General features: G+C 48.3%; 1 protein-coding gene across 6 annotated transcripts in view; it reads left to right on the forward strand.

Moving 5' to 3' along the window:
* Positions 1-24628, forward strand: part of ADAM23 (ADAM metallopeptidase domain 23) — a 211749-nt gene that overhangs the window by 147786 nt on the left and 39335 nt on the right. For all 6 annotated transcript variants that reach the window (XR_014450838.1, XM_083154137.1, XM_083154138.1 and 3 more), the window contains exons 17-19: positions 820-924; positions 2154-2234; positions 5813-5863. Coding sequence is in view for 5 of the 6 variants with exons in the window: in XM_083154137.1 (XP_083010263.1) it covers positions 820-924; positions 2154-2234; positions 5813-5863 (237 nt within the window). In the remaining variant the exon portion in view is untranslated. The remainder of the gene's footprint in view (positions 1-819; positions 925-2153; positions 2235-5812; positions 5864-24628) is intronic.

Here is a 24628-nt window from a genome sequence, read left to right on the forward strand (position 1 = left end):
ACACCTAAAAAGTGCGATTTGCAAATGCGCATAGCATTAAATAAGCGAGTTGTATACTGTTCTGTACGAAAACATCTGGATGCGATAAAAATGCGAATTAATCTCGCACTTTTGGTCAGCATGCATTAACGCACATAATATGCGATTTCTGTCCCTTAGCGCATCCTATTAAATATGCGTTTTGAAGGACAAATGCGATATCGCCATTTTTTGGACTAATTAACGCAAAAAAAAGCAAATCGCAGCACATAGAATGTCACCCATGATGTTACTTATTCGTACCCATTGATGTTTTTAACCAATAAATGTTTATCCAACCTTATTTTAAACTTATTTATAGTGTCTGCCGACACCACTTCTCCAGGAAGAGAGTTCCAAAGTTTGACTGTTCTGACTGTAAAGAAATTTTTTCTTATAGATGAACAAAATCTTTTTTCTTCTAATCTAAACTCGTGCCCTCGCGTCCTAGATTCCTGTCTAGTAGAAAAAAGGTGTTTGACAGTTCCTTATATTGGCCCCTAATATATTTATACATGTTGAGCATGTCCCCCCCTTAAACATGTTTTCTCTAGTGTAAAAAGTCCCAAATTGTTTAATCTTTCCTCATAGCTTAAATTCTCCATTCCCCTAATAAGCTTTGTTGCTCTTCTTTGGATTTTTTCTAATTCTATGATGTCCTTTTTATAGTGCGGGGCCCAGAACTGCACTGCGTATTCGAGTTGCGGTCTCACTTATGATTTGTACAGAGGCATAATTACTTTTGAGTCCCTAATTTCCATGCCCCTTTTAATTATTGTCCTTGTTCTGCCTTTCTCGCAGACCAAACATTTCACCCAGGACTGCGTTGGAGACTGCTGCAAGAAATGTTCTCTGTCCAACGGGGCGCACTGCAGCGATGGGCCGTGCTGTAATACCTCGTGCCTGGTGAGTACAGACTAGTCCTGGTGCAGTTACTGTAACTCCCACCAACATGTGCCCTATGAAATCTACAAATGTGCCCTAATATTTGGGAATGATGACCGATGCCGGCTCCCATAGTCATGCTGGTGTGCGGCCATGACACGTTCGCCATCTCCGTTTCCTATGTTACTGTGCAACTACTAAAATCTAAATCGCAAATTGTCAGCCAGAGAGTACATGGGCCTAGGGTTACCACCGGTCAGCGACACACCCATGCGGGTAGTGGCGGATTTCCTGACGGTCTATGTGATGTGCGCACAGGCCTAGGGTTACAACCTGTCAATGATTACTCTGGACAGATCGGCCAGCCCCACCCAGGACACCCATGCGGGTAGTGGCGGATTTCCTGACGGTCTATGTGATGTGCACACAGGCCTAGGGTTACCACATGTACAGCGACACACCGGCCAGCCCCACACAGGACACCCATGCGGGTAGTGGCGGATTTCCTGACGGTCTATGTGATGTGCGCACAGGCCTAGGGTTACCACCGGTCAGCGACAGACCGGCCAGCCCCACACAGGACACCCATGCAGGTAGTGGCGGATTTCCTGGCGGTCTATGTGATTTGCGCACAGGCCTAGGGTTACCACCTGTCAGCGACACACCGGCCAGCCCCACACAGGACACCCATGCGGGTAGTGGCGGATTTCCTGACGGTCTATGTGATTTGCGCACAGGCCTAGGGTTACCACCTGTCAGCGACACACCGGCCAGCCCCACACAGGACACCCATGCGGGTAGTGGCGGATTTCCTGACGGTCTATGTGATGTGCGCACAGGCCTAGGGTTACCACCTGTCAGCGACACACAGGTCAGCCCCACACAGGACACCCATGCGGGTAGTGGCAGATTTCCTGACGGTCTATGTGATGTGCGCACAGGCCTAGGGTTACCACCGGTCAGCGACACACCGGCCAGCCCCACACAGGACACCCATGCGGTTAGTGGCGGATTTCCTGACGGTCTATGTGATGTGCACACAGGCCTAGGGTTACCACCTGTCAGCGATTACTCCGGACAGACCGGCCAGCCCCACACAGGACACCCATGCGGGTAGTGGCGGATTTCCTGACGTGATGTGATGTACGCCTAGTTAGTAAGAAACGCACATAAGTAACCCAAATGTAATATCCTATAAAGTATCACAGCGTCTGGTGCGCTGACGCAGATTTCTCTGCCTGTTGTTGCAGTTCCTCCCCCGTGAGTATGACTGTCGCTTCGCGGTGAACGAGTGTGACATCACAGAGCACTGCACCGGAGACTCCGGCCAGGTAACGACATCACCTTTGATAATGGCTTGCATAAGACGTAACGTATGCAGTTTGTTAACCACAACATGTAATAAAATGATGAAGCAGATGAGAATTATCTCCGCTACGTTCTCCTCTCTGCCCATATAACACTGTCCAGGTGCTGCCGCCATTACCAGAGCTTTCTAAAGTACAAGGTAACAGGAAATGAGGGGACATAAAACCTTATTGTGTGAGCGACCACTGACGCAGAACCCAACATCCAGAGTGCATCAGTAAACAGAGCAGACGGCTAACACCTAGTAAAGTGTGTGTATTGCACATTGGGAGGTTGTGACCTTTTTATATAACGTAGAAGAGGGTTGTTAGTTGTGTTTGCCTTAGGTACTCCATATTCTGTGACATTATAGTGACAGATCTCTTGTAAGTGGAAGGACAGTACATGGGCAGGCAGTACACAGATAGGCAGACAGTACACAGACAGACGGGCAGACGGTACACAGACAGACGGGCAGGCAGTACATAGATAGGCAGGCAGTACACAGACTGACAGTACACAGACAGGCAGGCAGTACACAGACTGACAGTACACAGACAGGCAGGCAGGCAGTACACAGACAGGCAGGCAGTACACAGACTGACAGTACACAGATAGGCGGGCAGGCAGTACACAGACAGTCATGCAGTACACAGATAGGCAGGCAGTACACAGATAGGCAGACAGTACACAGACAGGACGGGCAGACGGTACACAGACAGACGGGCAGGCAGTACATAGATAGGCAGGCAGTACACAGACTGAGAGTACACAGATAGGCGGGCAGGCAATACACAGATAGGCAGGCAGTACACAGACTGACAGTACACGGGCAGGCAGTACACAGACAGGCAGGCAGTACACAGACTGACAGTACACAGATAGGCGGGCAGGCAGTACACAGACAGGCATGCAGTACACAGATAGGCAGGCAGTACACAGATAGGCGGGCAGACGGTACACAGACAGACGGGCAGGCAGTACATAGATAGGCAGGCAGTACACAGACTGACAGTACACAGACAGGCAGGCAGTACACAGACTGACAGTACACAGACAGGCAGGCAGTACACAGACTGACAGTACACAGATAGGCGGGCAGGCAGTACACAGATAGGCAGGCAGTACACAGACTGACAGTACACAGACAGGCAGGCAGTACACAGACTGACAGTACACAGATAGGCGGGCAGGCAGTACACAGACTGACAGTACACAGACAGGCGGGCAGGCAGTACATAGATAGGCAGGCAGTACACAGATAGGCAGACAGTACACAGACAGGCGGGCAGGCAGTACACAGATAGGCAGGCAGTACACAGACTGACAGTACACAGACCATCGGGCAGGCAGTACATAGATAGGCAGGCAGTACACAGATAGGCAGACAGTACACAGGCGGGCAGGCAGTACACAGACAGGCAGGCAGTACACAGACTGACAGTAGACAGGCAGGCAGTACACAGACTGACAGTACACAGATAGGCAGGCAGTACACAGACAGATGGACAGACAGTACACAGACTGACGGGCAGGCAGTACATAGATAGGCAGGCAGTACACAGACTGAGAGTACACAGATAGGCGGGCAGGCAATACACAGATAGGCAGGCAGTACACAGACTGACAGTACACAGACAGGCGGGCAGGCAGTACACAGACAGGCAGGCAGTACACAGACTGACAGTACACAGATAGGCGGGCAGGCAGTACACAGACAGGCATGCAGTACACAGATAGGCAGGCAGTACACAGATAGGCGGGCAGACGGTACACAGACAGACGGGCAGGCAGTACATAGATAGGCAGGCAGTACACAGACTGACAGTACACAGACAGGCAGGCAGTACACAGACTGACAGTACACAGACAGGCAGGCAGTACACAGACTGACAGTACACAGATAGGCGGGCAGGCAGTACACAGATAGGCAGGCAGTACACAGACTGACAGTACACAGACAGGCAGGCAGTACACAGACTGACAGTACACAGATAGGCGGGCAGGCAGTACACAGACTGACAGTACACAGACAGGCGGGCAGGCAGTACATAGATAGGCAGGCAGTACACAGACTGACAGTACACAGACCATCGGGCAGGCAGTACATAGATAGGCAGGCAGTACACAGATAGGCAGACAGTACACAGACAGGCGGGCAGGCAGTACACAGATAGGCAGGCAGTACACAGACTGACAGTACACAGACCATCGGGCAGGCAGTACATAGATAGGCAGGCAGTACACAGATAGGCAGACAGTACACAGGCGGGCAGGCAGTACACAGACAGGCAGGCAGTACACAGACTGACAGTACACAGATAGGCAGGCAGTACACAGACAGATGGACAGACAGTACACAGACTGACAGTACACAGACAGGTGGGCAGGCAGTACAAAGATAGGCAGGCAGTACACAGATAGGCAGGCAGTACACAGACTGACAGTAAACAGACGGACGGGCAGGCAGTACACAGATAGGCAGGCAATACACAGAATGACAGTACACAGACAGGCAGGCAGTACACAGACTGACAGTACACAGATAGGCAGGCAGTACACAGACGGGCGGGCAGACAGTACACAGACTGACAGTATACAGATATACAGGCAGTACACAGACAGATGGACAGACAGTACACAGACTGACAGTACACAGACAGACGGGCAGGCAGTACACAGACAGATGGGCAGACAGTACACAGACTGACAGTACACAGGCAGTCAGGCACTAGTGGGAGAGGGTTAGATATCGGCGGCCTACCAGGCATTATCTGTGCTGCCGTGTCTCATGTCCTCTCATTGGGGGGCGCTAGCGATAACCGGCTAATGGCACTGCTTCAAGGTGCATGTGCGAACATCCACCTTTACAAGAAACCAAGAGGGATCCTTTGGCTGGTTTCACACACTCCGGCTCCTGCCGGACGGTGAAATCCCGCACGGCCAGGGAGCCGTGCCGCACACATTAGTTGTGAATGGACACTATTGTGTCCATTCACACGGGACAGCCACGACCCGGCCGCGCGGTTGCAGCCGGATCCCGCCACTGGAAGGGACGGCTGCCGGGCTGTGGCCATCCCCTCCATGATAAACCACTGTGTGCGGCACGGCTCCCTGGCCGTGCGGGATTTCACCGTCCGGCAGGAGCCGGAGTGTGTGAAACCGGCCTTTGGGAATTCCTGCTGCCCTATACCAGCCCCTTAATAACCTATGGGGACATGTATGCTGCAGTATAACAGCTGTGGATGCTATTCATACGTATAGTCCACACTAATCCTGCCTTTAGTGTCCCCCGCTACTCCGAGTGCCAGTATTTTCAATGGCGTGCTGGTGCGAATTCGGTGCACGGCGGCAGGTGCATGCAATGTGCCAGAGATATAGCGGAGAACAGATGAACGTAGCTACATCTATATTTGGTGTTAAATAAATAAAAAAAATATTCTTATTGGTTGCTATGGGCAACATCCCATATTCCACTGACTTTTCTGTATCCAGGTCATATGCACATTTTCCCATTGTAATAGTTTCCGTTTGGTGGAAAATAACAGGTTTGTTTTTCTAGTGTCCGCCCAACCTCCGGAAGCAAGATGGATACGCCTGCGACTCCAACCAGGTAACGCAATAAGACCTTGGCACCAAGTAGCAGATGTTCTAGGCGTCTTTTACAGTAATGGCAATTAGCACTCGGGGGAGGGGGAGTTATAGGAGAGGTGTGCAGAAATATAAGTTATTGCCGTGATAGGCAGCAATGGCTGGGATGAGCGCTGATACGTCGCCTATGATGTTACCTAGAAAGAATAATGGGGTTTTTGTTCCGGTGCAGTTTGCACGTAACATGGGCATCGACAGTGTTTGGAGGAGGCAAATGAAGGAAATGTTTTACTGTAAGTTACATGTTTATAAGACAAGCAACAAACAAAGGATGGGATGTTCCCTCCGCCCTAAAGGATCAGAGTACATCCCTAGATATTTAGCTAGGGAAGGTTAGGTAATGGTTAGAGTTAGGCAGTAGGGTGATGGTTAGGGTTCGGCAGTAGGGTGATGGTTAGGGTTAGGCAGTACAGTGATGGTTAGGGTTAGGCAGTAGGGCGATGGTTAGGGATAGGCAGTAGGGTGATGGTTAGGGATAGGCAGTAGGGTGATGGTTAGGGTTAGACAGTAGGGTGATGGTTAGGGCTAGGCAGTACAGTGATGGTTAGGGTTAGGCAGTAGGGTGATAGTTAGTGTTATGCAGTAGGGTGATGGTTAGGGATAGGCAGTAGGGTGATGGTTAGGGTTAGACAGTAGGGTGATGGTTAGGGCTAGGCAGTACAGTGATGGTTAGGGTTAGGCAGTAGGGTGATGGTTAGGGCGAGGCAGTACAGTGATGGTTACAGTTAGGCAGTAGGGTGATGGTTAGGGTTAGGCAGTAGGGTGATGGTTAGGGCTAGGCAGTACAGTGATGGTTAGGGTTAGGCAGTAGGGTGATGGTTAGGGTTAGGCAGTAGGGTGATGGTTAGGGATAGGCAGTAGGGTGATGGTTAGGGATAGGCAGTAGGGTGATGGTTAGGGCTAGGCAATATGGTGATGGGTAGGGTTAGGCAGTAGGGCGATGGTAAGGGTCAGGCAGTAGGGTGATGGTTAGGGATAGGCAGTAGGGTGATGGTTAGGGTTAGACAGTAGGGTGATGGTTAGGGCTAGGCAGTACAGTGATGGTTAGGGTTAGGCAGTAGGGTGATGGTTAGGGTGAGGCAGTACAGTGATGGTTAGGGTTAGGCAGTAGGGTGATGGTTAGGGTTTGGCAGTACGGTGATGGTTAGGGTTAGGCAGTAGGGTGATAGTTAGGGTTAGGCAGTAGGGTGATGCTTAGGGTAAGGCAGTAGGGTGATGGTTAGGGATAGGCAGTATGGTAATGGTTAGGGTTCAGTAGTACGGTGATGGTTAGGGTTCAGTAGTAGGGTGATGGTTAGGCAGTAGGGTGATGATTAGGGTTAGGCAGTAGGGTGATGGTTAGGGCTAGGCAGTAGGGTGATGGTTAGGGCTAGGCAGTAGGGTGATGGTTAGGGCTAGGCAGTAGGGTGATGGTTAGGGCTAGGCAGTAGGGTGATGGTTAGGGTTAGGCAGTAGGGTGTTGGTTAGGGTTCAGTAGTACGGTTATGGTTAGGGTTCAATAGTAGGGTGATGGTTAGGGTTAGGTAGTAGGGTGATGGTTAGGGTTTGGCAGTAGGGTGATGGTTAGGGTTTGGCAGTAGAGTGTTGGTTAGGGTTCAGTAGTATGGTGATGGTTAGGGTTCAATATTAGGGTGATGGTTAGGCAGAAAGGTGATGGTTAGACTTAGGCAGTAGAGTGATGGTTAGGGTTAGGCAGTAGGGTGATGGTTAGGGTTAGGCAGTAGGGTGATGGTTAGGTTTAGGCAGTAGGGTGATGGTTAGGGTTAGGCAGAAGGGTGTTGGTTAGGGTTAGGCAGTAGGATGACAGTTAGGGTTAGGCAGTAGGGTGATAGTTAGGCAGTAGGGTGATGGTTAGGGTTAGGCAGTAGGGTGATGGTTAGGGTTAGGCAGTAGGGTGATGGTTAGGGCTAGACAGTAGGATGATGGTTAGGGTTAGGCAGTAGGGTGATGGTTAGGGTTAGGCAGAGTAGGGTGATGGTTAGGGTTAGGTAGTATGGTGATGGTTAGGGCTAGGCAGTAGGGCAATGGTTAGGGTTAGGCAGTAGGGCGATGGTAAGGGTTAGGCAGTAGAGTGATGGTTAGGGTTAGGCAGAGTAGGGTGATGGTTAGGGTTAGGCAGAGTAGGGTGATGGTTAGGGTTAGGCAGTATGGTGATGGTTAGGGCTAGGCAGTAGGGCGAAGGTTAGGGTTAGGCAGTAGGGCGATGGTAAGGGTTAGGCAGTAGAGTGATGGTAAGGGTTAGGCAGTAGAGTGATGGTTAGGGTTAGGCAGTAGGGTGATGGTTAGGGTTAGGCAGTAGGGTGATGGTTAGGGTTAGGCAGTAGGGTGATGGTTAGGTTTAGGCAGTAGGGTGATGGTTAGGGTTAGGCAGAAGGGTGTTGGTTAGGGTTAGGCAGTAGGATGACAGTTAGGGTTAGGCAGTAGGTTGATGGTTAGGTAGTAGGGTGATTGTTAGGGTTAGGCAGTAGGGTGATGGTTAGGGCTAGACAGTAGGGTGATGGTTAGGGCTAGACAGTAGGGTGATGGTTAGGGCTAGACAGTAGGGTGATGGTTAGGGTTAGGCAGTAGGGTGATGGTTAGGGTTAGGCAGTAGGGCGATGGTAAGGATTAGGCAGTAGGCTGATGGTTAGAGTTACGCAGTAGGGTGATGGTAAGGGTTAGGCAGTAGGGTGATTCTTAGGGTTAGGCAGTAGGGTGATGGTTAGGGTTAGACAGTAGGGTGATGGTTAGGGCTAGGCAGTAGGGCGATGGTAAGGGTTAGGCAGTAGGGTGATGGTTAGGGATAGGCAGTAGATGATGGTTAGGGATAGGCAGTAGGGTGATGGTTAGGGTTAGGCATGAAGGTGATGGTTAGGGTTAGGCAGTAGGTTAGGGTTAGGCAGGAGGGTGATGGTTAGGGATAGGCAGTTGGGGGATGGTTGGGGATAGGCAGTAGGGTGATGGTTAGGGTTAGGCAGTAAGGTGATGGTTAGGGTTAGGCAGTAGGTTAGGGTTAGGCAGGAGGGTGATGGTTATGGTTAGGCAGTAGGGTGTTGGTTAAGGTTAGGCAGTATGGTGATGGTTAGGGCTAGGCAGTAGGGCGATGAATAGGGTTAGGCAGTAGGGTGATGGTTAGGCAGTAGGGTGATGGTTAGGGTTAGGCAGTAGGGCGATGGTTAGGGTTAGGCAGTAGGCTGATGGTAAGGGTTAGGCAGTATGGTGATGATTAGGGCTAGGCAGTAGGGCGAAGGTTAGGGTTAGGCAGTAGGGCGATGGTAAGGGTTAGGCAGTAGAGTGATGGTTAGGGTTAGGCAGTAGGGCGATGGTTAGGGTTAGGCAGTAGGTTGATGGTTAGGGTTAGGCAGTAGGCTGATGGTAAGGGTTAGGCAGTAGGGTGATGGTTAGGGCTAGGCAGTAGGGCGAAGGTTAGGGTTAGGCAGTAGGGCGATGGTAAGGGTTAGGCAGTAGGTTGATGGTTAGGGTTAGGCAGTAGGGCGATGGTTAGGGTTAGGTAGTAGGGCGATGGTTAGGGCTAGGCAGTAGGGCGAAGGTTAGGGCTAGGCAGTAGGGCGATGGTAAGGGCTAGGCAGTAGGGTGATGGTTAGGGTTAGGCAGTAGGGCGATGGTTAGGGTTAGGCAGTAGGGTGATGGTTAGGGTTAGGCAGTAGTCTGATGGTAAGGGTTAGGCAGTATGGTGATGATTAGGGCTAGGCAGTAGGGCGAAGGTTAGGGTTAGGCAGTAGGGCGAGGGTAAGGGTTAGGCAGTAGGGTGATGATTAGGGCTAGGCAGTAGGGCAAAGGTTATGGTTAGGCAGTAGGGCGATGGTAAGGGTTAGGCAGTAGGGTGATGGTTAGGGTTAGGCAGTAGGGTTTTGGTAAGGGTTAGGCAGTAGGGCGATGGTTAGGGTTAGGCAGTAGGGTGATGGTTAGGGTTAGGCAGTTGGTTAAGGTTAGGCAGTAGGGTAATGGTTAGGGTTCAGTAGTACGGTGATGGTTAGGGTTCAGTAGTAGGGTGATAGTTAGGCAGTAGGGTAATGATTATGGCTAGGCAGTAGGGTGATGGTTAGGGCTAGGCAGTAGGGTGATGGTTAGGGCTAGGCAGTAGGGTGTCTGTTAGGGTTCAGTAGTACGGTGATGGTTAGGGTTAGGCAGTAGGGTGATGGTTAGGGTTTGGCATTAGGGTAATGGTTAGGGTTTGGCAGTATTGTGTTGGTTAGGGTTCAGTAGTATGGTGTTGGTTAGGGTTCAGTAGTACAGTGTTGGTTAGGGTTCAATATTAGGGTGATGGTTAGGCAGAAATGGTTAGACTTAGGCAGTAGAGTGATGGTTAGGGTTAGGCAGTAGGGTGATGGTTAGGGTTAGGCAGTAGGGTGATGGTTAGACTTAGGCAGTAGAGTGATGGTTAGGGTTAGGCAGTAGGGTGATGGTTAGGGTCAGGCAGTAGGGTGATTGTTAGGGTTAGGCAGTAGGGTGATGGTTAGGTTTAGGCAGTAGGGTGATGGTTAGGGTTAGACAGAAGGGTGTTGGTTAGGGTTAGGCAGTAGGATGATGGTTAGGGTTAGACAGTAGGGTGATGGTAAGGCAATAGGGTGATTGTTAGGGTTAGGCAGTAGGGTGATGGTTAGGGCTAGGCAGTAGGGTGATGGTTAGGGTTAGGCAGTAGGGTGATGGTTAGGGTTAGGCAGTAGGGCGATGGTAAGGATTAGGCCATAGGGTGATGGTTAGGGTTAGGCAGTAGGGTGATTGTTAAGGTTAGGCAGTTTGGTGATGGTTAGGGCTAGGCAGTAGGGCGATGGTAAGGGTTAGGTAGTAGGGTGATGGTTAGGGTTCGGTAGTAGGGTGATTGTTAGGGTTCAGTAGTACAGTGATGGTTAGGCTGTAGGGTGATTGTTAGGTTTCAGTAGTAGGGTGATGGTTAGGGTTCGGCAGTAGGGTGATGGTTAAGGTTAGGCAGTAAGGTGTTGGTTAGGGTTAGGCAGTAGGGTAATGGTTAGGGTTCAGTAGTAGGGTGATGGTTAGGCAGTAGTGTGATGGTTAGGGCTAGGCAGTAGGGTGATGGTTAGGGCTAGGCAGTAGGGTGATGGTTAGGGCTAGGCAGTAGGGTGATGGTTAGGGTTAGGCAGTAGGGTAATGGTTAGGGTTCAGGAGTACGGTGATGGTTAGGGATCAGTAGTAGGGTGATGGTTAGGCAGTAGTGTGATGGTTAGGGCTAGGCAGTAGGGTGATGGTTAGGGTCAGGCAGTAGGGTGATGGTTAGGGTTAGGCAGTAGGGCGATGGTAAGGGTTAGGCAGTAGGGTGATGGTTAGGGTTCGGTAGTAGGGTGATTGTTAGGGTACAGTAGTACGTGATGGTTAGGCTGTAGGGTGATGGTTAGGGTTCAGTAGTATGGTGATGGTTAGGCTGTAGGGTGATGGTTAGGGTTCGGCAGTAGGGTGATGGTTAAGGTTAGGCAGTAAGGTGTTGGTTAGGGTTAGGCAGTAGGGTAATGGTTAGGGTTCAGTAGTACGGTGATGGTTAGGGTTCAGTAGTAGGGTGATGATTAGGCAGTAGGGTGATGGTTAGGGCTAGGCAGTAGGGTGATGGTTAGGGCTAGGCAGTAGGGTGATGGTTAGGGTTAGGCAGTGTAAGGATAAATGTGTAGCCCCTCGACCTGGTGGCCCCTTAGGTACCCGTGAGAATGTATTCTTCACACTACACACCAAACACACGGTGGCGAGTCAAGAAACATTCTGGTTTATTAGAAGTTTAACAGTAAGTTAAAAAGACATGATACATGGGTGTGGACAAATGTGTGGTACTTTGTTATTGGCTGTTTAACAGTTGCTGGGCAGATTAAACAGGAGACATACAAGATATTATACACAAAAGAAATGAGTAACAAGGGGGGGGGTTTCGATTATAGAGGAGTTTATACATGAACACACTGCATAGCAATTCCAAGAGGGGGGGTTGGGAGCAGAAGCTCAGTGCCGAAGTGATAACGCACACAGGCCCATTATCTGTAACCTTGAAATGTAGCTATGCAAAAACAGTCTACCCACAATGGGAACAGTCTACGTGCAAATTCCTATATGCTACATGGGTTCTAAATCTTAACCCTTCAATCCCCTCTTAGAATCATGAATTTAGATGATATGATTCTTCTTACCAAATTCCTTATTTCTGTGCTTAGCAAGATATTGTTTGTAGCCTTCAGGGGAATTTGCGTGTGCAGGGGCAATGGATTCAAATTTTCTACAACATGGTATAATACAAAAAACAACAATACAGATAATTGTAAGAATAATCAATATATAGATTGTTAATTGAACAAGGGCCTGCTTCCAGTTTTCAAACCATCCAAACCATTGGCTCCATGGGTTATCGATGCCTGAATTCTTCTTCAATTCTATTGATAAATCCTCCAGTTTTTTAATAGCTAGAGTAACTTTACCATTGGGGCCTGTATTGTCAGGGATATATGTACAACATCCTTCAACTTTCCTTATATAAACACAAACTCCTCCTTTCTCTGCTAATATCATATCTAGAGCCATACAATTTTGAAATGTCATTTGTGATATGGCTTCTAATTGTTCTGCAATGCCTTTTAAAGCATCTCTTGTATCATTTACAAATCTCTGCTGGTTGTAGTAAATGTAATTAATCCAAGCAACATTTTTGTTTGCAGTGATTATGGGTATGATGGATTCAAAGCCAGCCGCAACTTGATCTCTGGCCTTAAATTCATCTGGGACCCCTCTTGGGACACCAATTGCATCAATATATACATGTGGATCAAAACTCCCTAAAGGCGTTTCCCTTTTCTTTCTATTAATTGTGTCTTCAGGCAAAGGTGCCTCTATTTCTGCAGGTAGTATGTGTAAGGGCATAATAATTTTGGCTAGAGCACACTGTCCCTGCCAAGGAGTATCTAGCTTAGTTCTTATCTTCATATCACCGCAAATATAGTAAATGTCACCAAGGGATTTAGTCTGGTTGACAAGTACAATGTGTCTATATTTACTACAGTATCCATCAGGAAAGGTTCTTAAATTTCTTCCTGTTGTGTCATTGGATACATAACATGTGTAGTTACCTGGGTAAATGGTGATGGTGTTTCCTGGGTTAGAATTCTTTGACAATATGGGATATTTCATTTTCCATAACTCACATTCACTATCATTTGTACGAGTACCGTTATATAAACTGAAAAAAAAACAATTCTCTTGGGATTCTGGGATGTTTAAAGGTACAGTGCCTAGATGAGGCCTGGATTTTGCACAGACATAACAATTACTTCTATTATGTGTATCAGCTAGTTTTGGGAACTGGAAATAATCAAGTACAAATGTGGCAGTATGAGTGTTAGATGAGTTAAACCATAGGGTTAGTAGTTCACCATTTTGGGTTATATCTACTTCAGCTTTAAGGGGAATGCAAAGAGCAAGAACGAGCAAAGTTATTGGGGTCAATATCAGGGGCTGGTCCAGAGTTGGAGTCATCATGGAATGGGTCCTCTTCTCCACGTTGGAGGTCAGGGTTGTCTACCCTCGTTAGTACCTCGTCCTGTTGGAGGTCAGGGTTGTCTACCCTCGTTAGTACCTCGTCCTCGATCTGTTCTCTATCCGGGACGTTACTCGGGATTCTCTTTACCCTGGATGTGTGTATCCACACTGGACTCTCTTCTGTAAGGACAGCCGTCCTTGTTACCGCTACGATCTCTGTTTCTGGACCATAGGTGAAGTCTCCTGGGCTCTTATTTCTGGCGAGGACCTTCACAACGACCTTGTCTCCAACCTGGAAGGGGTGTGTTGGTTCCTGTGGATTAGAAGGATTTTAACAAATAACACCATGTTCAATTTCACTAAGTCTGGTGATGAGGGACCTAACATACTCTTCTCTAATCTGTTCTAGATCTCCTTCCTGGACTATCATTGGTTTCTTGGCCCAAGGTGTGGGAAAAAGTCTTCCCATCAGAATTTCAAAGGGTGAATAACCCAGAGTCTTTTGGGGGGTCATTCTAATTTCTGCTAGGACAATGGGGAGGGTTTGTTTCCATTTATTAAATGTTCCTCCTGTGGCTTTCCTAAGTTTGTCCTTTAAAGTCCTATTTATTTTTTCCACAATTCCTGAACTTTGGGGATGATAAGGAATGTGAAATTTCCAATCTATTTGAAGTGCTTTCACTAAAGCTTGTGTGATTTTTTGCTGTAAAGGCAGTGCCTTTCTCACTATCTATTTGCAGCGGGCATCCCCATCTAGGGATGATTTCTTGTGTTAGTATGCGTGCAACTGTTTTTGCATCTGTGATGTAAAAATCTTTGTTTAAAAGCATAGCTGTGGTGTTTTTGCTATAAAGTCCTACCCCATGATAGTAAGCAATGAACAATGGGGCGCTTGATTGTGGTATGCATGGTCTCCCCTCTTTGCAGATCAATCCTGTTATAGGATTTTTCTGCAATATTGGAAATAACCAGTCATCCAAGTCTTTTTGTGATGCTGAGCTTTGTAGTTCAGTGATCAGGTTTATCTTTCTACATTTGGCAAGCTCTTGTGAGCGCTATGAGTTCTGCAGCTTGTGCTGATTGATATGGAATGGGTCTCGCTTCTAAAATGTCATTTGGGAGGCGTACCACTGCGTAGCCTGCCTGATATGTCGAGTCATTGGGTCTACTACAAGAACCATCCACAAATACATGGTCAGAACCTGGTATTGGTACAAGGGAAATGTCAAGTCTAGGGGAGGTCTCTGACTCTATTGATGCAGAACAGTCATGATCGTCAGGAATGTCATCCTGGGAGCCCTTTAGTCCTAAAAGTGCATTTAGAATGGGTGCGGGGCCTGAGGATGCGTTTGCATACTTAATGGTGAGTGAGGGGCTTCCTAGCAACAGGACCTCATCTCCACTAAGACGCTGGGCTGACATGTGTTGTGTGTGTAGCCCTTTAAGTAATGCTACAACATTATGTGTGGTATGGAGAACAGTGGGTGAGCCTAGGGTGAGTGTGGTTGCCATCTCAGCTACCATTGCACAGGCCGCCAGTGCCCGAAGACAGGCAGGCATACCTTGGACCGACACCGGCATCACTTTGGAAAAGAATGCCACGGGGCGCAGCTTACCTCCATGTTCTTGTGTCAGCACACCCGCCATGGTTTTACATTTTGTCCCTTGCATATAAATGAAATGGTTGTACATAGTTTGGGAGGGTCAATGCCGGACTTTTCATCAACATACATTTCTTTCATATGCATTTAACATTTCTTGTGACCATTGTATCTGTTTAGGTTTGCCATTGAGTGTGGCTTGTCTCAAAATGTTATCATAGTAGGAACAGTCAGAAATCCCCTGACTGCAATAATAGTGTTTGGGCGGACCAGACCCAGTACAGACTGAATGCGTTGTGGGCTGACTTTCCTTTCCCCTTTTGTCAAGACAAAACCTAAATAATCAACATTCTTTTTGCACCATTGCATTTTTGCTTTTTGACACTTTGTGCCCACATTCACAGAGCCAGTTTAACAGTGATAAACCATCCTCTCGGCATGCCTCCTTTGTTGAACTACAGATAAGCAGATCATCTGCATACTGTAGCAGGACTGAACCATAGGGGGGGTGCCAGGGAATGTGGCTTGGAGCACGATGCTGTACACAACAGGGGAGTTAATATACTCCTGTGGCAGTCTGCATCATGTTAACTGCTGGCCTCAAAAGAAAATGCAAATAACAGTTGTGTCTGGGTGTCCACAGGTATGCTAAAAAATATATTTTTCAAATCGGTTACTGAGAAGTAGGCGGCATCTACAGGGATGGCTGAGATGAGTGAGTTTATATCAGGTACAGTGGGTGCAATGGGAACAATTAATTGGTTTATTGCTCTGAGGTCCTGTTGACCATATCTGAGGATTTACAGTGTCTAATTCTGTGTTTGGGTCAGAACTGTCAGTCATGAGCAAGTGTGGTGATGAAACATCAATTCCTTTTCCTGCTTCTGATGGATTTCTAGCACAGAGAGAAGATCTCTGCCTAGCAAATTCATTGGGCAGTCAGGTATTACAGTAAATTCATGTTTTCCTATGTCATGGCCCTTTAAGGTCTGTCCCTGCCAGTCAATCTGAAATCTGGGGTTGTCTCTAGGTCTGGGTTGGCTGGGCTGCATGGGGTTACTGACCTGTCGGGGTTTGTTTGAAGGGAACGGACAGTCTCTAGCCCAATGGCTATCCCTTTCACAGTTATAGCAGCTTGTCTGCCTGTTGGCTGGGGGTCCCGTAGGAACCCTCTGAGGTAGTCTGTCTCTAGGAGGACGGAATGGTTTATTCTGTCTCCTAGGATTGTTTTGATTTTGGAAGCGTGTGAACGGGGTATGTGGTGGTGTGACAGTGTTTCTTTTAACTTCAAAACAATCTGCTGCTTCCTTTTTATACAAATGTTTTTTCAAAATCCTTCACTGTATCAGAGGTTTAAGTTGAAACACTCTGCTTCACAGCGAGGCTATACATCGGCAGCAGATTATTAATGAAAGTGGAAACAAGTAAATTATCATTATGCAGAAGCGGCAGACCTGCTTCCTCGGTCCCGCACTTCTTGAATCTTTTCCAGAAATTTGTCACTGTTTCTGTTTACAACTTACAGCTATGGGGAGAGATGAGCGTGCTTTAAACACTTCATTCATATGTGCAGCAAGTTGATCCCACATAGCATCTATGCCTTCTTGTGTATTAAGTGGGTAACCTACAGTTGTTTGTGTGACTGAGGGTACACTGATAAGTGGAACTTTTTCCCAGTCTCATTTATTGTAATGGCCAATTATATCATTAACAATGAGTCTCATATCTCCTTGGGTAAAGCTGCGTCCTTTGCATGCTTTCTTTAAATATATTATACATCCTATTGGTGTTATTATTGTTTTGGGACAATTTTTAATTATCCTATCTATCCCGCTAAATTGTCTACTCAAGGGTTAATGAAATAGTAACTTGTGGGGGAGACACGGGCAACATATTCTTTACATGTCTCTCCTGGTAAAAGCGGGGAATATTCTGTTTCTTTACTCTAATATAATCCCATAATATAACAGTATGTCAGTCAATATAGTCACAATAATATCTGTCACAAGTCAAGTCGCAATTGTACTTAAAATTACTTTAAACAAAATGACATTCAGTAGCCAAATCACTTTGCAAATCTACTTAGAATCGCTCTACACAACAAATGACACTCAGTGGCCGTACACTCACCACCCGTTCACTGAGTATCCCTAATACAAAATATACAGCACAATTGTATATAAGACAGACAGAACACTTCAGCGTACGTGCACTTACCACCCGTCCACTGAGTGTCCCAAACAAATACACAGTTGCAACATTAACAGACAAACATGTACATACATATATTTAGGCGATCAGATCGAGGAAGCTTTCTCCGTGAACCCCTGGTTCAATTGCGGTATCCCGGATACCTGTTTCGTAATCTCAAGTCCCGGACTTGAATTACCTTTACGTGGACCCCAGGTCCTTTTTTATGACGTGGACCCCTGGTCCTTGTATCCCTGATACATTTATGGCGTCATAAATTTCCTTACATACAATTACGTAATATTAAGTCCCGGACTTAAATATTACCTTGTCACGTGTTCCCGGAACACGGAGTGAGTTCAGATTCTCAAATTCAGCAGGTGGCCGCAATCCCGTGGAGGGGACGGCCGGCTGAATCCCAGACGAAGCCCTCAAATTGTAAGGATAAATGTGTAGCCCCTCGACCTGGTGGCCCCTTAGGTACCCGTGAGAATGTATTCTTCACACTACACACCAAACACACGGTGGCGAGTCAAGAAACATTCTGGTTTATTAGAAGTTTAACAGTAATTTAAAAAGACATGATACATGGGTGTGGACAAATGTGTGGTACTTTGTTATTGGCTGTTTAACAGTTGCTGGGCAGATTAAACAGGAGACATACAAGATATTATACACAAAAGAAATGAGTAACAAGGGGGGGGGGGGTTCGATTATAGAGGAGTTTATACATGAACACACTGCATAGCAATTCCAAGAGGGGGGGTTGGGAGCAGAAGCTCAGTGCCGAAGTGATAACGCACACAGGCCCATTATCTGTAACCTTGAAATGTAGCTATGCAAAAACAGTCTACCCACAATGGGAACAGTCTACGTGCAAATTCCTATATGCTACATGGGTTCTAAATCTTAACCCTTCAGGCAGTAGGGTGTTGGTTAGTGTTCAGTAGTACGGTGATGGTTAGGGTTCAATAGTAGGGTGATGGTTAGGGTTAGGCAGTAGGGCGATGGTTAGGGTTAGGCAGTAGGGCGATGGTAAGGGTTAGGCAGTAGGGTGATGATTAGGGTTCGGTAGTAGGGTGATTGTTAGGGTTCTGTAGTACGGTGATAGTTAGGCTGTAGGGTGATGGTTAGGGTTAGGCAGTAGGCTGATGGTAAGGGTTAGGCAGTAGGGTGATGGTTAGGGCTAGGCAGTAGGGCGAAGGTTAGGGTTAGGCAGTAGGGCGATGGTAAGGGTTAGGCAGTAGGTTGATGGTTAGGGTTAGGCAGTAGGGCGATGGTTAGGGTTAGGCAGTAGGGCGATGGTTAAGGCTAGGCAGTAGGGCGAAGGTTAGGGCTAGGCAGTAGGGCGATGGTAAGGGCTAGGCAGTAGGGTGATGGTTAGGGTTAGGCAGTAGGGCGATGGTTAGGGTTAGGCAGTAGGGTGATGGTTAGGGTTAGGCAGTAGGCTGATGGTAAGGGTTAGGCAGTAGGGTGATGGTTAGGGCTAGGCAGTAGGGCGAAGGTTAGGGTTAGGCAGTAGGGCAATGGTAAGGGTTAGGCAGTAGGTTGATGGTTAGGGTTAGGCAGTAGGGCGATGGTTAGGGTTAGGCAGTAGGGCGATGGTTAGGGCTAGGCAGTAGGGCGAAGGTTAGGGCTAGGCAGTAGGGCGATGGTAAGGGCTAGGCAGTAGGGCAATGGTTAGGGTTAGGCAGTAGGGTGATGGTTAGGGTTAGGCAGTAGTCTGATGGTAAGGGTTAGGCAGTATGGTGATGATTAGGGCTAGGCAGTAGGGCGAAGTTTAGGGTTAGGCAGTAGGGCAATGGTAAGGGTTAGGCAGTAGGGTGATGATTAGGGCTAGGCAGTAGGGCGAAGGTTAGGGTTAGGCAGTAGGGCGATGGTAAGGGTTAGGCAGTAGGGTGATGGTTAGGGTTAGGCAGTAGGGTTTTGGTAAGGGTTAGGCAGTAGGGCGATGGTTAGGGTTAGGCAGTAGGGTGATGGTTAGGGTTAGGCAGTTGGTTAAGGTTAGGCAGTAGGGTAATGGTTAGGGTTCAGTAGTACGGTGATGGTTAGGGTTCAGTAGTAGGGTGATAGTTAGGCAGTAGGGTAATGATTATGGCTAGGCAGTAGGGTGATGGTTAGGGCTAGGCAGTAGGGTGATGGTTAGGGCTAGGCAGTAGGGTGTCTGTTAGGGTTCAGTAGTACGGTGATGGTTAGGGTTAGGCAGTAGGGTGATGGTTAGGGTTTGGCATTAGGGTGATGGTTAGGGTTTGGCAGTAGGGTGTTGGTTAGGGTTCAGTAGTATGGTGTTGGTTAGGGTTCAGTAGTACAGTGTTGGTTAGGGTTCAATATTAGGGTGATGGTTAGGCAGAAATGGTTAGACTTAGGCAGTAGAGTGATGGTTAGGGTTAGGCAGTAGGGTGATGGTTAGGGTTAGGCAGTAGGGTGATGGTTAGACTTAGGCAGTAGAGTGATGGTTAGGGTTAGGCAGTAGGGTGATGGTTAGGGTCAGGCAGTAGGGTGATGGTTAGGGTTAGGCAGTAGGGTGATGGTTAGGTTTAGGCAGTAGGGTGATGGTTAGGGTTAGACAGAAGGGTGTTGGTTAGGGTTAGGCAGTAGGATGACGGTTAGGGTTAGACAGTAGGGTGATGGTTAGGCAATAGGGTGATTGTTAGGGTTAGGCAGTAGGGTGATGGTTAGGGCTAGGCAGTAGGGTGATGGTTAGGGTTAGGCCGTAGGGCGATGGTAAGGATTAGGCCATAGGGTGATGGTTAGGGTTAGGCAGTAGGGTGATGGTTAAGGTTAGGCAGTATGGTGATGGTTAGGGCTAGGCAGTAGGGCGATGGTAAGGGTTAGGCAGTAGGGTGATGGTTAGGGTTCGGTAGTAGGGTGATTGTTAGGGTTCAGTAGTACGGTGATGGTTAGGCTGTAGGGTGATTGTTAGGGTTCAGTAGTAGGGTGATGGTTAGGGTTCGGCAGTAGGGTGATGGTTAAGGTTAGGCAGTAAGGTGTTGGTTAGGGTTAGGCAGTAGGGTAATGGTTAGGGTTCAGTAGTAGGGTGATGGTTAGGCAGTAGGGTGATGGTTAGGGCTAGGCAGTAGGGTGATGGTTAGGGCTAGGCAGTAGGGTGATGGTTAGGGCTAGGCAGTAGGGTGATGGTTAGGGTTAGGCAGTAGGGTAATGGTTAGGGTTCAGGAGTACGGTGATGGTTAGGGATCAGTAGTAGGGTGATGGTTAGGCAGTAGTGTGATGGTTAGGGCTAGGCAGTAGGGTGATGGTTAGGGTCAGGCAGTAGGGTGATGGTTAGGGTTAGGCAGTAGGGCGATGGTAAGGGTTAGGCAGTAGGGTGATGGTTAGGGTTCGGTAGTAGGGTGATTGTTAGGGTACAGTAGTACGTGATGGTTAGGCTGTAGGGTGATGGTTAGGGTTTAGTAGTATGGTGATGGTAAGGCTGTAGGGTGATGGTTAGGGTTCGGCAGTAGGGTGATGGTTAAGGTTAGGCAGTAAGGTGTTGGTTAGGGTTAGGCAGTAGGGTAATGGTTAGGGTTCAGTAGTACGGTGATGGTTAGGGTTCAGTAGTAGGGTGATGATTAGGCAGTAGGGTGATGGTTAGGGCTAGGCAGTAGGGTGATAGTTAGGGCTAGGCAGTAGGGTGATGGTTAGGGTTAGGCAGTAGGGTGTTGGTTAGTGTTCAGTAGTACGGTGATGGTTAGGGTTCAATAGTAGGGTGATGGTTAGGGTTAGGCAGTAGGGCGATGGTTAGGGTTAGGCAGTAGGGCGATGGTAAGGGTTAGGCAGTAGGGTGATGATTAGGGTTCGGTAGTAGGGTGATTGTTAGGGTTCAGTAGTACGGTGATGGTTAGGCTGTAGGGTGATGGTTAGGGTTCAGTAGTAGGGTGATGGTTAGGCTGTAGGGTGATGGTTAGGGTTCGGCAGTAGGGTGATGGTTAAGGTTAGGCAGTAAGGTGTTGATTAGGTTTAGGCAGTAGGGTAATGTTTAGGGTTCAGTAGTACGGTGATGGCTAGGGTTCAGTAGTAGGGTGATGGTTAGGCAGTAGGGTGATGGTTAGGGTTAGGCAGTAGGGCGATAGTAAGGGTTAGGCAGTAGGGTGATGATTAGGGTTCGGTAGTAGGGTGATTGTTAGGGTTCAGTAGTACGGTGATGGTTAGGCTGTAGGGTGATGGTTAGGGTTCAGTAGTAGGGTGATGGTTAGGCTGTAGGGTGATGGTTAGGGTTCGGCAGTAGGGTGATGGTTAAGGTTAGGCAGTAAGGTGTTGATTAGGTTTAGGCAGTAGGGTAATGTTTAGGGTTCAGTAGTACGGTGATGGTTAGGGTTCAGTAGTAGGGTGATGGTTAGGCAGTAGGGTGATGGTTAGGGCTAGGCAGTAGGGTGTTTATTTAGGGTTCAGTAGTACGGTGATGGTTAGGGTTCAATAGTAGGGTGATGGTTAGGGTTAGGCAGTAGGGTGATGGTTAGGGTTAGGCAGTAGTGTGATGGTAAGGGTTAGGCAGTATGGTGATGGTTAGGGCTAGGCAGTAGGGCGATGGTTAGGGTTAGGCAGTAGGGTGATGGTTAGGGCTAGGCAGTAGGGTGTTTATTTAGGGTTCAGTAGTACGGTGATGGTTAGGGTTCAATAGTAGGGTGATGGTTAGGGTTAGGCAGTAGGGTGATGGTTAGGGTTAGGCAGTAGTGTGATGGTAAGGGTTAGGCAGTATGGTGATGGTTAGGGCTAGGCAGTAGGGCGATGGTTAGGGTTAGGCAGTAGGGTGATGGTAAGGGTTAGGCAGTAGGGTGATGGTTAGGGTTAGGCAGTATGGTGATGGTTAGGGCTAGGCAGTAGGGCGATGGTTAGGGTTAGGCAGTAGGGTGATGGTTAGGGTTAGGCAGTAGGGTGATGGTAAGGGTTAGGCAGTATGGTGATGGTTAGGGCTAGGCAGTAGGGCGATGGTTAGGGTTAGGCAGTAGGGTGATGGTAAGGGTTAGGCAGTAGGGTGATGGTTAGGGTTAGGCAGTATGGTGATGGTTAGGGCTAGGCAGTAGGGCGATGGTTAGGGTTAGGCAGTAGGGTGATGGTTAGGGTTAGGCAGTAGGGTGATGGTAAGGGTTAGGCAGTATGGTGATGGTTAGGGTTCAAAAGTAGGGTAATGGTTAGGGTTAGGCAGTATGGTGATGGTTAGGGCTAGGCAGTAGGGCGATGGTTAGGGTTAGGCAGTAGGATGATGGTAAGGGTTAGGCAGTATGGTGATGGTTAGGGCTAGGCAGTAGGGCGATGGTTAGGGTTAGGCAGTAGGGTGATGGTTAGGGTTAGGCAGTAGGGTGATGGTAAGGGTTAGGCAGTATGGTGATGGTTAGGGTTCAAAAGTAGGGTAATGGTTAGGGTTAGGCAGTAGGGTGATGGTTAGGGTTTGGCAGTAGGGTGATGGTTAGGGTTTGGCAGTAGGGTGATGGTTAGGGTTTGGCAGTAGGGTGATGGTTAGGGTTAGGCAGTAGGGTTTTGGTAAGGGTTAGGCAGTAGGGCAATGGTTAGGGTTAGGCAGTAGGGTGATGGTTAGGGTTAGGCAGTAGGGTGATGGTTAGGGTTCAGTAGTAGGGTGATGTTTAGGCTGTAGGGTGATGGTTAGGGTTCGGCAGTAGGGTGATGGTTAAGGTTATGCAGTAAGGTGTTGGTTAGGGTTCAGTAGTACGGTGATGGTTAGGGTTCAGTAGTAGGGTGATGGTTAGGCAGTAGGGTGATGGATAGAGCTAGGCAGTAGGGTGATAGTTAGGGCTAGGCAGTAGGGTGATGGTTAGGGTTAGGCAGTAGGGTGATGGTTAGGGTTTGGCAGTAGGGTGTTGGTTAGGGTTCAGTAGTACGGTGTTGGTTAGGGTTCAATATTAGGGTGATGGTTAGGCAGAAAGGTGATGGTTAGACTTAGGCAGTAGAGTGATGGTTAGGGTTAGGCAGTAGGGTGATGGTTAGTGTTAGGCAGTAGGGTGATGGTTAGGTTTAGGCAGTAGGGTGATGGTTAGGGTTAGGCAGTAGGGTGATGGTTAGTGTTAGGCAGTAGGGTGATGGTTAGGTTTAGGCAGTAGGGTGATGGTTACGGTTAGGCAGTAGGGTGATGGTTAGTGTTAGGCAGTAGGGTGATGGTTAGGTTTAGGCAGTAGGGTGATGGTTAGGGTTAGACTGAAGGGTGTTTGTTAGGGTTAGGCAGTTGGATGACGGTTAGGGTTAGGCAGTAGGGTGATGGTTAGGGTTAGGCAGTAGGGTGATGGTTAGGGTTAGGCAGTAGGGTGATGGTTAGGGTTAGTCAGTAGGGTGATGGTTAGGGCTAGACAGTAGGGTGATGGTTAGGGTTAGGCAGTAGGGTGATGGTTAGGCAGTAGGGCGATGGTAAGGATTAGGCAGTAGGGTGTTGGTTAGGGTTCAATACTACGGTGATGGTTAGGGTTCAATAGTAGGGTGATGGTTAGGGTTAGGCAGTAGGGTGATGGTTAGGGTTAGGCAGTAGGGCGATGGTAAGGTTTAGGCAGTAGGGTGATGGTTAGGGTTCGGTAGTAGGTTGATTGTTTGGGTTCAGTAGTACGGTGATGGTTAGGCTGTAGGGTGATGGTTAGGGTTGAGTAGTAGGGTGATGGTTAGGCTGTAGGGTGATGGTTAAGGTTAGGCAGTTGGGTGATGGTTAGGGCTAGGCAGTAGGGTGATGGTTAGGGCTAGGCAGTAGGGTGTTGGTTAGGGTTCAGTAGTACCGTGATGGTTAGGGTTCAAAAGTAGGGTAATGGTTAGGGTTAGGCAGTAGGGTGATGGTTAGGGCTAGGCAGTAGGGTGATGGTTAGGGTTAGGCAGTAGGGTGTTGGTTAGGGTTCAGTAGTACGGTGTTGGTTAGGGTTCAATATTAGGGTGATGGTTAGGCAGAAAGGTGATGGTTAGACTTAGGCAGTAGAGTGATGGTTAGGGTTAGGCAGTAGGGTGATGGTTAGGGTTAGGCAGTAGGGTGATGGTTAGGGTTAGGCAGTAGGGTGATGGTTAGGTTTAGGCAGTAGGGTGATGGTTAGGGTTAGACAGAAGGGTGTTGGTTAGGGTTAGGCAGTAGGATGACGGTTAGGGTTAGGCAGTAGGGTGATGGTTAGGCAGTAGGGTGATTGTTAGGGTTAGTCAGTAGGGTGATGGTTAGGGTTAGGCAGTAGGGTGATGGTTAGGGCTAGACAGTAGGGTGATGGTTAGGGTTAGGCAGTAGGGTGATGGTTATGGTTAGGCAGTAGGGCGATGGTTAGGGTTAGGCCATAGGGCGATGGTTAGGGTTAGGCAGTAGGGTGATGGTTAGGGTTAGGAAGTAGGGTGATGGTTAGGGTTAGGCAGTATGGTGATGGTTAGGGCTAGGCAGTAGGGCGATGGTTAGGGTTAGGCAGTAGGGCGATGGTAAGGGTTAGGCAGTAGGGTGATGGTTAGGGTTAGGCAGTAGGGCGATGGTAAGGATTAGGCAGTAGGGTGTTGGTTAGGGTTCAGTA

This window comes from Crinia signifera, chromosome 7 (genome assembly GCF_055691185.1).
Source record: "Crinia signifera chromosome 7, ASM5569118v1, whole genome shotgun sequence".
Classification (NCBI taxonomy): Eukaryota; Metazoa; Chordata; class Amphibia; order Anura; family Myobatrachidae; genus Crinia; species Crinia signifera.